The 14,678-nt window shown below is 42.6% G+C and overlaps 1 protein-coding gene across 1 annotated transcript in view; it reads right to left on the bottom strand.

Annotated features, from left to right (window-relative positions):
• Nucleotides 1-3,247: 3,247 nt before the first annotated feature.
• The window catches only part of LOC311155479 (cytosolic phospholipase A2 epsilon-like), a gene marked incomplete at both ends in the record, with an annotated part of 31,275 nt that continues 19,844 nt past the window's right edge, over nucleotides 3,248-14,678 (bottom strand). Inside the window, 10 exons of the mRNA XM_084208704.1 lie at nucleotides 3,248-3,456; nucleotides 4,615-4,801; nucleotides 6,021-6,187; nucleotides 6,959-7,150; nucleotides 8,331-8,438; nucleotides 9,370-9,507; nucleotides 10,569-10,683; nucleotides 11,066-11,288; nucleotides 12,243-12,379; nucleotides 13,257-13,404. Of these exons, the coding sequence (XP_084064830.1) occupies nucleotides 3,248-3,456; nucleotides 4,615-4,801; nucleotides 6,021-6,187; nucleotides 6,959-7,150; nucleotides 8,331-8,438; nucleotides 9,370-9,507; nucleotides 10,569-10,683; nucleotides 11,066-11,288; nucleotides 12,243-12,379; nucleotides 13,257-13,404 (1,624 nt within the window). The remainder of the gene's footprint in view (nucleotides 3,457-4,614; nucleotides 4,802-6,020; nucleotides 6,188-6,958; nucleotides 7,151-8,330; nucleotides 8,439-9,369; nucleotides 9,508-10,568; nucleotides 10,684-11,065; nucleotides 11,289-12,242; nucleotides 12,380-13,256; nucleotides 13,405-14,678) is intronic.

Below are 14,678 nucleotides of genomic sequence, written 5' to 3'. Positions count from 1 at the left end.
CAGACTAATCTGGTTATTGCAAAAAACAGTTTAAGGCTTTCTGAACCACATGCCCCCACAATCCCAGGTCTAGGCATGCAGAGCAGCACACTCATATGGTGGTTTATATCTAGTCAGCCAAGGTCCAGCAGGGCTGGTTCTCTCCTCAAGTCATTGTATTCCTTCCCTCTCCTTTCCTATGGCTTGTTGTTATTATTTTTGTGTTTAGATGTAGAGTCCTGAAGCAATGACTTTCCTTAGCTTAGCTCCACACCCATGAATACTTCTGCACCGTTTTCTAGCTCAAACTGACTTGGGCTGCAAACTAGCTGCATTTAAGTGCCTGTGTCTTACCCAAGGAAAGCTGCCAGCTGGATCCAAAACTCAGCCCTGCCCTCACCAAAGTCCTTGGCACAACTGTGGCACCACTGCTGGGGCAGGACACCTGCCCCTGTCCCCACACTGCTGACCTCTGTGCCATTGAAACTGGCACGGCTCACAGCTCACTGGAAGAGGATTAGCCAAAGACTGTTGCATCATCAAGGGATCATAACAGGTCAGACTTTCTGGGGAAAGGGATTCTTTTGGCTTCCCTGCTTCCCCAGTACATCATCTCTGAGCAAAAAGATGCTCATTCCCTGAGCATCCTTGAGCTTACTGGTCAAACACTGCCACCAGCCAGCACAGGTCCCCTTTGCACATTCCCGTGCAAAATAATGCCAACAGTCATCACAGCCAACTTGGTAGAATACATTTTTGCCATAGGGTACAGTATTTTGTGATGCTGTGAAGAGTTGTTGTGTCTACACACATGGCATGTTTCCTCTGGGTGCCAGCTCAATGTTCTAGCTTGATGAAATGCATTTTTCATTAGGTCACAGAAAATTGGCAGCATTGGCATGTCAGTCATGTTTAAAGGCAGTGCTTTACTGTAACATCTCCTCAGAGGGCAAAACGATTAACCAGACTCTTTACCAGGACTGCACCTCTGAGGCTCTCACTCCCACAGTGCCAGAGCCCAAAAAACTCTCATTTTTATGGACAGCATTTGCAATCCACATTAGAGACAGCCTTTGCATGAGGGAGGGACCATGGTTCCCTCCCTACTCCTGCAATCTGTCTCTGAGACATTCCTTTATCCATGATGCTCACAGCAAGTATTTGGTATGCTCTTTGCAGAGATAAAAACAGTTTTGTTTTCCAGGAACAAGGAATGTTCACACTGTGAACCTGAAGCATATTACTGAAATGCCTGAATATGTGGAGCAAGGCAGAATTTTCATTTTGCAAACAAGCCTTTATTGTCCTGTACTGTATACACAAAATTTTTGCATGGAAATAACATTTCTTCAGAACTGGAGGCGGCAAGAGTTTATGGTTAAAATCTGTGTTTACTTCTTCACAATAGGGTTTTCAGGTAAAAATGAAGGCAATTCCCAGGATTATATGCAGAGCATTATATTTCTGACTATGACTAGTAAAACTACCATATAACAACAAAAAAAATAAATGCATAGTTGTTCAAAACCTGACAAATTTCAAATGTTAATATTTACGCTGTGATCTTTAGGCTGGCAATATTGGGCTACAGTTGCACAAAAATGTAAGTTTTGTTTTGACATAATAAATTACTAAAATGTTGTAAAAGTCATTGCGAACCAATTTGTAAAGATAATTTGTCATCACTCCTTGCTAAAATGAAAATCCTAAAATGGCATTATGTAATGAGGCAAACATGTTATTTGGCTGTGAAGGAACCCTGTTATTTTCAGGTTGGGCTCCCTGGGCTGACGAGGTAGGCAGTCTATTAAAAAGAAGCTATGTTTCAAAACAAAGATGTTTTGTAAAATATTAACATGAAATGTTTCAACTTACCCAAGCATTTTCCCTGGTTTATTTTAGTCCCACATTACAATACGTAGTTGATAGACCTTTTTTTCTGACTGAATAAACTCTTTGTTCACAATTTTCCCAGTTGTCTTTAGGACACAAAACTTATTAATAAAGTGTGTTTTCAATTTGACTTGCTCCTGGAATGCAAAAGTTGTTAATGGATTTATAATTTTTACAGCTCACCCTCAGCACAGTTCAGAACAGTTTATAAAAAGGCACTTTCAATAAAAGGGAAAAGGAAGGAAGTTTAAAAATGCAAGCCCACAACAAATGTAATTGGTGCTTTTGTGCTAGACCCCATGCATGGTCTTCAGATTATTTTAAGATGGTTTTAGTTTTTCAGACTTCCGAGTCATTTCTACTCAGTTTGTACAGGCAGAACTCAACAAATAAGAACAAATAAGAGGGTTTTTTTTTTTATAGGCATATGACCTAAACTGTTACACTGAGTAAAGTTTTCACTGTCTATTGGAAGTAAAATATTTTCAAAGTACGTTTCAAAGGACTTTCTCTTTTTGATTTAAGAATGGTATTTTATTATGAGAAGCAACTCAACAGGGAAAACAAGATCCAGGGTGTTTTATTTTGAAAGCTTCAAACTGAAGCGTTACGGTTTTATATATTGTCTCAGTACAAACCAATTAAAACTGACATAAATCAACAGGGAATTTTGATGTGCCCAAATTACACCCTGTGCTTAAAAAAAAAAAATTATGTGAAAAGTCTTACGCCACTTCCTCCTAGGCTGCTCCTTCCCATCACATATGATTCATTCACAGCCCAAGAGAGCCCAGGATGTGGATGTGAATTGTGGGGCTGGCTGTGTGCACAACTTGTCCCTCTTTACATTTCCAGCCTCTGTGGCTGCTCTTTGGGACACTTGCAAAACAGAGTTGACCCAGGGATCCAATACCAGCTTCCAGCTGCGTCTCAGGTTCCCTTTGTTTTCCAGGGCTGGTTGTACCTTGTGTTTCACAGAGCAGAATTGTGGGAGCAGAAGTTTATACTCCCTTCTTACAGCCTGTAGGCGTGTTGGCTGTGTTGTATAACTGGGGCACTGTGGTGATAAAAAATTATTTTCCTTAAGTTAGGCTTAAAATCACGCTATTTAAAAATAATCTAACAAGTATTTTAGGCAAAGAGTGTTCTACAGACAACCTTAATTTACGGAACAAAACGTAAGTAAAAATTTCCCACACAATGTCTTTGCTTATAGAGACCACTTCTTGGGAATGGAAAAACCCCAGCAAACCACTGCACCAGCTAGGGTGGTTTCTGTAATGCAGAATGGCCAGAGTTTGAAAAAGCTATGGCCCTTCTGGGTCCTAGAGCATGAAAAACTCCTCTGAGAAGATAAGAGCAGTTGGATGGGCAATCAGCACATCTTCTGCCTTCTCCTTTGCATCGCTGTCTGCAAGGCCTGCATGATCATCTGGGAGTTGTTGAGGATGTTGTACTCGCTGAGGTTCAGCAGCTTGCGGTAGTTCTCATCGGTGTATCTGACCGAGAACATGCAGTAGGGGGAACAGGAGCTGGTCAGATCCAGCTGGCCTTCCTCCATCTCTGAGCAACAGCGCTTGACACCTGAGAGAAAGAGTGGTTGTTGCTGTGACACCATGTTTATCTTATCTTAACCAGTGTCAAACTGTCCATAAAGTGTCAAAGAGCTGGACTTTTCCCCTGAAGAAAATTCATAGGGTTTAAATGCAAACAATGCAGGTCATATATCACCACCCTAGTCAAGAGAACATTGTGAGTCTGAAGTAAGGAGGGCACGAGGGAGAAGTGAGGGGTGGCATCACCATGTTCATCTACAGCTTACTCAGAAAGATATTCTTATTAAAGCCATGGATCAGGCAAGGATGTCAGCCTGAAAGGGCTCTCCAAATGCCACTGTCCATGCACTGCAGCTGGGATTTCTCTGAACCCTGGGCAGCTGGGATTTCTGTGAACCTCAGTCGAGGAAGATTGATTACTAGTAAGAGAATAGAATTTAAGTGAGAAAGGAGCAATAGAAACATGCCAAAACAGAGAGTTCCTGCAGTGCTGAACAAGGTCCATGGCTCCTGCCACCAGGATCCATCTCTGCCTTTCTGATTTTTGTCTCACACAAATTCCACAATAGCAGTATTTTGGGCTTAACCTCCCTGCTACCAAGGAGCAGAGCAAATGCATCCTAGTAACCTGCAGTAAAGAAGAGGAGTACAAAGCAGATGACCTGGCAGAAAAGGAGTGACAGGCCCTGAACACAGCACAATCAGTAAAATGACCCCTGGGCTGATGCTGTACCAAAATGAGACACACTGATCTTACTGGAGTTCAGCCTGAAAGCCAGGTTCTTTCTCCCCCACCTCTCATATGTAACACTGTGGTTCCTCAAGGGTAGAATTAAAACCTGAGCAATAGACAATATATGCAGTGGGAAATAATATGAGAGAGCTATACCTTTCAAAGGAAAAAAACGTTTGTAATTGGGTAGGACCCCTTCAGGTAATAAATGGCAGAGAGGTGAAGGTAGACACCATCCAGCAGACACAGGCTGTGCTGGTTCTCTTAAGGCCACAATGAAGACATGAGTGAACATAATAGCTTTGAGGGGGATGGGGAAAACAAGTTTAATTTGCTAAAGTGCTCCCCCATGAACCCTGTGAGCAAAGACAGCCAGCAGCAAAGAAGTCTCTGTCTGAGTCAGGGAAGCAGTGATGTCTTTTGTTTAATGCTTTGCCACTACTTGTAACTTACCAGGTGCTTTGTACTCTTGGAAGGTATCATTCACAAGGGGAAGGAAAATCACAATCGGACATCCTGGCAAATCTGAATCTTGGAAGATGTAGCACTCCTTCAGATTTTTCTTATCTTCATCAGTCAAAGAAATTGTTGGGAATGGGATTTTCTGCTCTGAGTAGTATTTACATGCCTTATCTAGAGACTGGAGGATCACAAAAATGGTCAGCTCTGGAAATCAACTTCCTTGTCCAAAGGCCCCAAATTGTCATCTCCTATTAAGGTTTAGTGACTCAGACCCATAGGGTGAGCTCTGCCTTATCAAGAGTTACTTTATATATATTTACCACACATAGTGACTACATTGCTAATCACAAGCTGTTAACAAACACAGTTTCAGAATTAAAGAATTCACCCAGGGCACAGCTTTAAAAAAAAAAAAAAAAAAGTAGGAATTTACAGAAGTTTAGGGTAAAGCATTAGTTATAGCAAATGAAAGAGCCTCTGTTAATGCATTGTATAGAATTAACTAGAGAAGGAAATCCCAGCAAAAAAATGTTTAAGGTATCTTATGTATCTTATGTGCTTGGAAGCCAGGAGATAAGAAAGTTGAGTTTGAATGTGCAATTTTATCTCTGTCTGTGCAGTCATTATGGCACAGTGTTAATTGAGAATAATATTTTACTGAGAAAATCAGAAGTATTAGGCTGTGCTATATATTTTCCCTGAAATGTTTAAAAAAATATAATGTAATAATATGCACTGTATTATTTGCTCTGCACCATCTAATATCAAACACTGTAGCAGCTTTTTTGTAAGTTTTATCTAGACAATGAATGAGGCTGAAATAAAACTTCTTTACATCTGTCTCATCCAACATACAGGTGGGTAAAAGATCCAAACTTCTTTTCTGCCAGCTCTTATAGACAGGTAATTAGCTTTATCTCCAAAAAATGGAGATAAAGTTAATTTTTCTGCAGGAAGATGGTCATCACTGAATCTTACTTATAGTGTCTTATTTGTCAGCCCAGAAGGATCTGCTGCTAATATTCAATCAACCCTTTTTATATTCTAATTAGAGTCAGAAGAAATAACTTCCTCATCTTTATGAATATTCCTGTGCACAGTCTGGAAGCCTGCTTGATTCAGTCTAAAGCAGAAGAGGTTCCTCCCATTATTCTAGAAAAGACCATGCTGGCACCCCCTTGAATAATTCAACACATTCATAAACCAGCAAGAAAGAGAAGAAAGAGTCCAGGAATGGCAGCAAGAAATAAGAACAGTATTAATCACTACAGTGGAAAATATAGGGGAATGCAGGTGTTATTAACCAAACAGCTGAAAAACCAGCAGTTCTGGAGGCTTCAGGCTGGGCATTTACAAGTAAAAGGAGACACAGCACATGGCAACAGGAACATCCTTACCGAGGTATGTGATCCAGTAGTATAACTTAGATAGATGATGACATCCACTTCCCTCTGTGGCCTTAAAAGTGGTGCACTGCTGGTATTGATGAAAAATCCAGCATCTATCATGCCCAGCTGATCAGGATTTTGCATCAGCTGGTTGGGACGTGAGTCTAACACAGTGTCTAAAAGGAAAATATTTTTTGCATAAGAATAGATCTGTGGGGATTTTGACTGGAAAAAGAAGTATAAGGCGCAACTGACCATTCCAGAGGCCTGGTTTAATTTAATTGTCCCACTGCTAGATCATGAAACAGGCATGAGAAGGACTGCAAAACACCAAAGTTCCTTTTCTGAAAAATCAGTGTTGAGTTTCCAGGCAATATACTGCATTAACATGGCACACCTATTGGTGCCAATAAGCTACGCCTAATAATTAACTTAAATCTGCCTTGTTAATTTCAGTCATTGTTTCATCTTCTATCTGTCATTGTTTTGGAGAACCAAGTATTTTCAATCCTTTATACAATTTGAGTTATGCTTCCCACTCAGTCCCCTCTCCTTTGGACTAGAAAGCCCCATTCATTTCCAGTTTTCTCTCACAGGCGATATTTTCTTGGATATTTCAGTTGCATCTGAAGTTAGAAGTATGATCTTGCCAAATTAAGCTTTCTCCTATGTTCACTCTGCTCTCTGCCACTTTAAATTTGGTGTGTCACCTTCAAGTCTGCTGTCTCAGTCTGGACTGCAGAGGTCTCAGCTGAACTAAACAAATACACACATTAAGTCTTCAGTACCTGACAACATTGAAGTCTTAGCGTCTTCTCTCTATTCAGAAAAGAAATGTTCTCTTGGGAGGATTTTTATCCCCTGCCAAGCCTGGCAGGCTTCTTTCCCATTTTCCCCACCCCTGAGCTCCCTGAGAAGGATGCCAGTTAGACATTAGCCACCATCACCTTTCCACCGACAGAAGTGCTGGTTCTCCATGTAGTTGTTGTGCAGCTGGTAGCCCTTCAGGAAGTTGTGGTGCTGTGCCACGGAGAAGCGGTCGGTCAGCGCTCCCCGAAGGGCGCTGGACAGGGCGCCGGGCGGCGTGTACATGCGGGTCCTCAGCTCGTGGGGCCTGGTGGGCAGCACCGGGTCTTCATCTGCAGCAGGGGAGAAAAACTGGTGAGCTGCTTGGTAACTTAGGTTCCTTTCTGGCTGCCCTGGTACAAAGGGGTTCTCAGGGGCTGTTCTGGGATGACTCCCTAAACACACACAAACTCTTCCGAGGGAAAGGAAGGGCTGCTGGACAAAGCTCTGCTGATGGTCTTAAGCTTTGGGCTGAAGACAGATCATCAGAAGCAGTTTTTAGTCATGTAAAAGGGACACCTTAAGGAAATTAGGCAATTCAGAAAAGCTTCTGTCAGAACTTAAACATCGTCACAGGAAGATAACATGGAACAGATGCAAGCATGGAGAAAATGGGGCTGACGAATACGCTGCTGCTCAGTCAGACGGGCAACAACAACAACCACAGGGCCCATTGCAACAGTGACAGCTGCCACCCAATAATCACTCATGGCCACATGAGCTTATGCTTAATCAGCAGAGTGAGAGCACCCCAGGAAAACCTGGGGCATACATTCATTTTCAGAAACTATGGGTCATTTAGGGGGTGGCTAGATGGCACATGGGTGAAAAGCAGAAATATGGCACAAGGTGTGGTTTCCAGCAATGACAATGTGCTTTGCCAGCCCAAGAGGCTGACAGTGGAGCAGGAGAGACTTGGTGGTTTCCCCGATTGCACATTGTATTTCTGTATTTTTCAGGATGTCTGTAATTATAATTACTATCGTATCAAGTGATTTAGCAATAAAATCACGGTTTCTGTATTGCTTCAGAAAATACCTTCTGGGCCTCATTTATCTTTGCATCAATATGAATCCAATGCAGTAATTACTGTACTGAGTGATAAAATAAAAACCCAGGAAACATTGATTAACCAGTTGATATTAAGGTTTATTCTCTCATAGGCAGTAAAAAGTACCATATTCTCTGCTGCTGGTTCTTGGTTCTGTGGCTAAGTGAGAGCTGTAATGCCAGAACACTTCCTGAGAAATGTCTGACCCCTCTAAACTTCCTCTGAAGGTACCAGTAGAGCTTTAGTAAATGTTGTAATTACAGCAGCTTTTCCCTCTTCCTCTTACACTATTCAGTGTGAGGAGAAGTCAGTATCTCTTAGTAAGATCTTATGATGCCAACTTCAGCAAAGTTAACAAGATGATGCCCAAAGCCACACAGGAAAATAAATAACCATAAATGAAAGGCTTAGTAATTTCTTACCAACTTCATCTATTCTGTCTTGTGTCCATCTCTTCCAGAAGTCCTCTGAACTGTGGGACAGTCCCCATATTTGTAAAAGGTTCACAGAAAATATACTGCTCCACATACCTGTAAAAGGAATTGGTGAACACAAGGACATATTTTGACAAGAAAGTGCCCTTTTCCTTCTATTTTGACCTCCTGGCTTAATTTTTTAATGGGCTTAATGCAAATATTTCTAAACTTCTATGCTATTAAATTCCTCTTAACTTTCTATGTCATTCATTCACATCATGTTACCACCAACTTTGTACCTAACCTACAACATGGATCTGCCACATGGTAAAGAGAGCAAAGAATGTGAGGCAAGTAAAGGAGAAAAAGAGACACATTTGCTCCAGAGGCAAAACAAAGAATTCAGATAACACATACACCACAAGCACATAATTTCCATGTCCATCTTCCTTTCTCTAGCTTGTCTTTTTCTGCACTTACTCTGATCAGTAACTCTTTCAAACAGCCTGAATTGTTTCAAAGGGGATGAACTGGCTTTTCAGATGTTTGTTTCTAAGACAAGATCTCACACCAGAGTTTGTAAAGGCTCACACATGCAGTGGGCTCCAGCACCACTGTGCACTCTCTTCTCCATCCAGGATTACTGCCTTACCACAGGGGCACTGGTGGCTTTGTTGACAAAACAGAGTGCCTCTATATCACCAGTCATTGTAAATTTGAATCTATCACAATTGGACTTAGGTTGGAGTGCATTCAGAGAGGAATCAGAAGAATAAGCAAAAAAAGTGGGAGCTATTACTTACAATGAAAGAATTAAGGATCTTCATGTATTTCATCTCTAAGACACAGACAACTCATCTACCAAGACAGTGACAAGAAACTAAAAAAAGATGTGTGTTTTTTTACTGTATTCTTTTGGATAAACTACCACTCCCATTTCCCAGCAGGCAGCGTTCAGCACGTTAGGACAGAACTATCTGCCCACTGGTTAACAGCATTGCACCCCTCCAAAGTGCCTCTGTGCCAGGCCACCACTGTACATCACCTTGGAGGTAGCAGATGCGGGATTCGGGGAGCTTTTTTAGCATGCGGCCCATGAAGAACTCGCTTCCGAAATGCTCCGTGCGAACAAAGGCGCCGTACTTCAGCAGTCCCACCTCGTAGGGAGTGAACTCCACCCACTCTGCAACACAGCCAACGGGACACTTAGAGGGCTCCCAGACAGGAGTGGGGAGAGGGCAGGCTTGGGCATATATCGGTCTCAGTTATGTTTAATATGTTGCCTTTGCGAAGCCTCACTGCTAAATGCGGATCTCCAGGGAGGCGTCTGAGCTTGGGCAGGGCAGTGATGAGGAGGCAGGAGCAGTTGTGCTGGTCATGGTGGTGCTGCTGGTGGCACAAGTGGCACACTGGGGACATGGCAAGGCTCCAGGCCGTGCACACCCCATGTGCACACACCAGTCCAGGGTTTTGCAGCACCTAGGTAGTTTTGCCCTGCCCTTGCGCACACCGTGTCCAGGTGACCAGCACTTCACCAATACAGTTAATTTATCTTCCCTAAATAATTGTTTATGTACAAAGATGGGTACGCAGCTCCTCAGAAATTATTTTTTCTGTAAGAGACCAATTATACTCTCTCTGTGGTACTAAGCGAAACAGAACTAGTTCTTGACTTTCTTGGACATCCTCTCCAAGTGAAGTGCAGTTGTCTGATATAACTGCAGCATGAGTGAAAACTGGGACAGAAATGTCATGGACTGTAATTTCATTTTCATTTCAGAAATGGTTCATTTTCTTGCCTCAACAATAAAAAATTTGATCTGAATTTTTCTCTTCCCCTTCTCCTCCTTCTGATCCTCCATAGGAAAGAAACACAAACAAACAAAACAATGAGAAAAGCAACAGATTCAGTTGGGAGCCTTCCCAAACTCTACCATAACTATGTGGTCAGTCTTCATACTGAAACAATAACTGGCCATTGAGAAAAAGCAATTATTGGATAATTCAAATATTTCTCAAAATGGCCTTTCTGGCAGAATTTCTACTGTGTATGTTGAGACAGGGAAATGCTGCTCCCCAAAACCCTAGTATTAAAATTGTAAGGTATGGGGGCGATGGCTATTTCTCCAAATAACAACTAACTCATCAGGATTGTTTTCTCCAAGTGCTGCCAAGAAGAGAAGAGTAATGACAGGAATTCAGCTGCCAATTTTAGCCTCAGAGGATCTGAAACAATATCCTTACCTTTGAAATCATTGGTGCTGTAACTGTCCCGGACGCAGACTGACACATAGATGGGCAGTGGGTTCTGGCCATCACACAGCGCTTCTTGCTGATCTGAGAGCTTGTGGGGGTCTTTCTGGTTTTGAAGAGAAAGCGTTAACATGAGCAGAGCACATGGTGAATTCATTGGCCCCGGTGTGGGAGGAGGCGGGCAGCTCTACCCCCAGCATGCAGGACACACCCTGGCGGCTCCATCACATGGAGCCCTGCAGGTACCCCCACCAACCATCACAGAGCAGGCTCCCAGGCTGGCTTTGTGCATGGATTCACAAAAAGATGAGGAGAGAGCCAACTATTTCTGCACACGTCTATGACTGGGCGAACCAATGTGCTATTTTGTTAACACAGAGAATTCCCCTCTGCTTTGAGGTACATTCTCTGAAATGATGGACTAGTTTCCTCTCCATCCACTGAGGGAAAAACACATGGTTCTTTAAGAAATGGAACAGACATCATACCCCATCGTTTAGTAAGTACTCAATCATGAGACCCCAAAGATCTATAAATGATGTCCTGTATCCCTCTTCTTTCCGCTGGCAAAGCTGCTTGTTGTAGTACTTCATGCGATCCATAGAGAAACAGCCCATCTTGCATTTTGTTGCTTGTTTTTGGGCTTCACCAATATGCGAGTCCAGGTCCTTCTGTGACCAGTAGGCATCTCTGTATAAGTTGGCCATGGTCCTGGAGAAAGACAATGCAGACAGCAAAAGTTAAAAGGAGAAAAAAATGACTGGAAATTTTGTGCTTTCAGAACAGAGGTTTACACATTTAGAGATTCCCTTCTGCTCACACATACTCTGGTTTAGCTGCTCCATCCAGCAGAATGAACACTTCAGAGTCTCTATGATTGTTTTTAAAAATGGCACTGAAGGATGAGGTGGGATTTTTATGTTCTTAACCATTTTTTTTTTAAAGCAGAACTGGCAGAAGCTTAAGGGATAAAACTGCCAGGTATGAACATAGATATATTTGTGAAGCACCAATTAGGTAGAAAATTATGATAAATTTTCTGTGCTTGTTTTTCAGAACCTTAAATTCATTCATATAAGCTACTGTCTCCTGCCTTGATTCACTTAGTGTTAATCTTATGGTATCACTATGCTTTGTTTTAACATCAACCTCTATTTTACCAACCTCCTCTGCCTGGGACAATCAGACATTAGGGAGCTGTAGCTCCTGTGAGCAGGGAATAACACTGCCCAGGGAAACACAAAGCTGGCAGGTTGCAGTGGTCAGTGTGCACTGTCCAGCAGTTTTTTCCAGCTAGAAATCACAGCCAATATCAGAAGCTAATGGGATCACAATAGCTGGGATTCAGTGGAGAAAGGAAGAGGCATGATGCTGTGGGCATCCACAGTTACAAGCACAGTAACTACCTAGAAAGCATCTTGATGAGTGCAATTGTCATGTGCACATTTAACTCCTGCACATGTGGAGTTGATAAGCACAGTAAAGAGCTGCTTATAGAAAAAGTGTGCACTAAATCAGGCTAGTACTTAATGACCTGTTACTGAGAAACTTGTTTATAAGATGTTTGAAGAAAATCTCCTGATCTTGTCTGCTTTTAGAAGCTACTCTCTGCAGCAGTGTGACCCTCAGAGGGCCTGGCCAGGCCTCCAGCTCGAGCTGGCTTACCAGGTGGTGCCGGACAGCCCGCTGATGTATGTTATACAGTCCAGGAGATTCAGCTTCTTGAGTGCCATGAGGCTGCCATACAGCCCTGTCATCGACTTCAGTCCTCCGCCCGTCGTGATGATAGCCACGACGGGGACCTGTGGGGCAGAGGGAGGAGGGGATGGATGTTTGCACTGACAGCATCCAACATTGCAGCCCACACCGCAGTGGGGTCTGGTCACCACAGGGGACCATCAGCCCAGGTCCTGATCTCACAGCCCAGCTCCCTTTTCAGAAGGAAAGACTCCAACACCCAGCAACAACTGCTACTGCCACTTATTTCCCTTTGGATAAACAGGGGTTCGGGGATTAACCCAAACTTGGATTCTTGCCCATCTCTAAGGCAAATACAGGCACAGATGATCAAGAAGAAACCTTCTGTGGAAGCAACAATGTATTATCTATGCATCACTCACTTCACCACTCTTATTTCACACACTGACTACTTCTGTATGAAAATCTGCGTGCCAATCCCATGAAGAAATACTCTCAGTTCACAGCTACTGATAAGCTACCCTCAGCAATGCTGTTATTCTTCAGTATCTTGAAGTTATTTTAAAATAAATTACATTATCTTAAGGAATTTCAAAACCGCAAGAAACAGAAGATACAAGAAGCACCTAAAGATGTTTTTCCTAAACTCTCACAAAGTAGTGAAACTGGAATAAGGGAAAAAAAAAATCTTTGCTGTGGAATGTATTCAGTATTTCTGAACCAAGGCAGCGACAGCTCAGCCTGGCAGGAATGAACACACCTCAACTGTGAAAAATTCCAAATTGATAGTAATGAAGGATGGTGACGGCCACTGATGTTTTCAATAACAAACCTTGGCAGCAGAAGCAAATGTACTTAAGACACATGGACCAGCTGGTACCTGCCCAACAGATAGGTGTGGCCTGTTTTGCTGACCACTCATTTACAGCAGTACACGAAAGCACGAGAGATTCAAGTTCCATCCCCTCAGCACACACGTACTTCTTGATCCTGCAGATCATGTGGTAGGTGAAAAACATTTTTGAGAGCACTTGCTACATATCTCTTTCTTTTCCCCAGGAAAGCCATCTCTTCAGAACATAAGTTAAACCCAAAGCGCATGTCCAGGTCTTGGTGGCACGAACAATTACTAAGATAAAAACAGACACATATATTAAATATTAACACACCCATATCAATCTTAGGACTTTGATCAAAGATAATCTACAGCACCCTTCCCTTCAAACAGGATGATGCAACATGACAGGAGCAAGAGAGAAATTTTACTATTTTTAAAAGTATGAAACTCATGTCAAATAGTAAGACTAACTAGTGGCATTATTCCTTATTATTGCTAATTGGAAGAAACAATGTATAGTATTTACAAATAAAAAATATTTAAATAAATATTCTACAACTAAAAGATTGACAAGTTTAGAAAATCCATGGAAATGGTCAAAAGTGAAAGTATCGATTCCCATTTCACAGGTTATTTTCTCGTTCTGAAAATGACGCCCAAGTTTCAAAAGCTGGCATGTTCAACGCGAGTGAAAATTCTCCTTTTGGGGAACCGGAGTGGGAGCGCATCCCCCTCTAGCGGTGAGCACCGCTGGGGGGGGCGGCCGTGGAGCCCAGCTTGCTGGAGAGACCGGGGTGACACCCAGCCCCTGGGTGGGCAGAGAGGGTCACTGGGCTGGATTCACCCCTGCTGCTCTCGTGTGTCTGGGTCACTGGGCAGGATTCACCTCTGCTGCTCTCGTGTGTCTGGGTCATTGGGCAGGATTCACCCCTGCTGCTCTCGTGTGTCTGGGTCACTGGGCAGGATTCACCCCTGCTGCTCTCTTGTGTCTACACGTGCACAGGCTGTTAATGCTGGAAGCGCTATTCCACATCAGCCTTGACTCAAAAATTGTAAGGCACATCTTCTCCAGAGGAAGATTCCACTGGAGTCTATTTTGAAATTCAGTAAGTCATTGCTTAAGGCCCCACAATTGTAGTTTATTTCCCTGGGCTCTTTTGCTCTTCTGTTCACTAATCTCCCTTCCTGCTCCTACAAGACATCAATAGGCAAGAGATGGTCATGGTCAGGTCAGAGCTACATTGCCAAATGCCAGGGGTTTGCTTTTTCTTCCAGTGACAGAACCTCCTTCTTCTACTGGGCCCATAACGTCTATGAAACTAGTAAAGAAATTTAATTATGAGCTTTCTCCATCACCAGATTTGGATAAAATCAAGTTTGGAGAACTATTATAACCTTATTTGTAAATTAATTCACACAATGGGAATTGAGTTAGGTGGAGCTGCAAAAGCCAGTTTCTATTGTAAATCAAGATCCAAACAAACTGTTCCTGAAGTTCTCTGAAAATAAAATAAATAAGCAGAAGTTGTTTTTCCTGTTGTGGTATAACATTGATTTTCCTGTTA

The sequence above is a fragment of the Fringilla coelebs genome (genome assembly GCF_963513975.1).
Source record: "Fringilla coelebs genome assembly, chromosome: 6".
Taxonomy (NCBI): Eukaryota; Metazoa; Chordata; class Aves; order Passeriformes; family Fringillidae; genus Fringilla; species Fringilla coelebs.
Note: the sequence above shows the minus strand (reverse complement) of the source record. Positions and strands in the feature narration are given on the sequence as shown.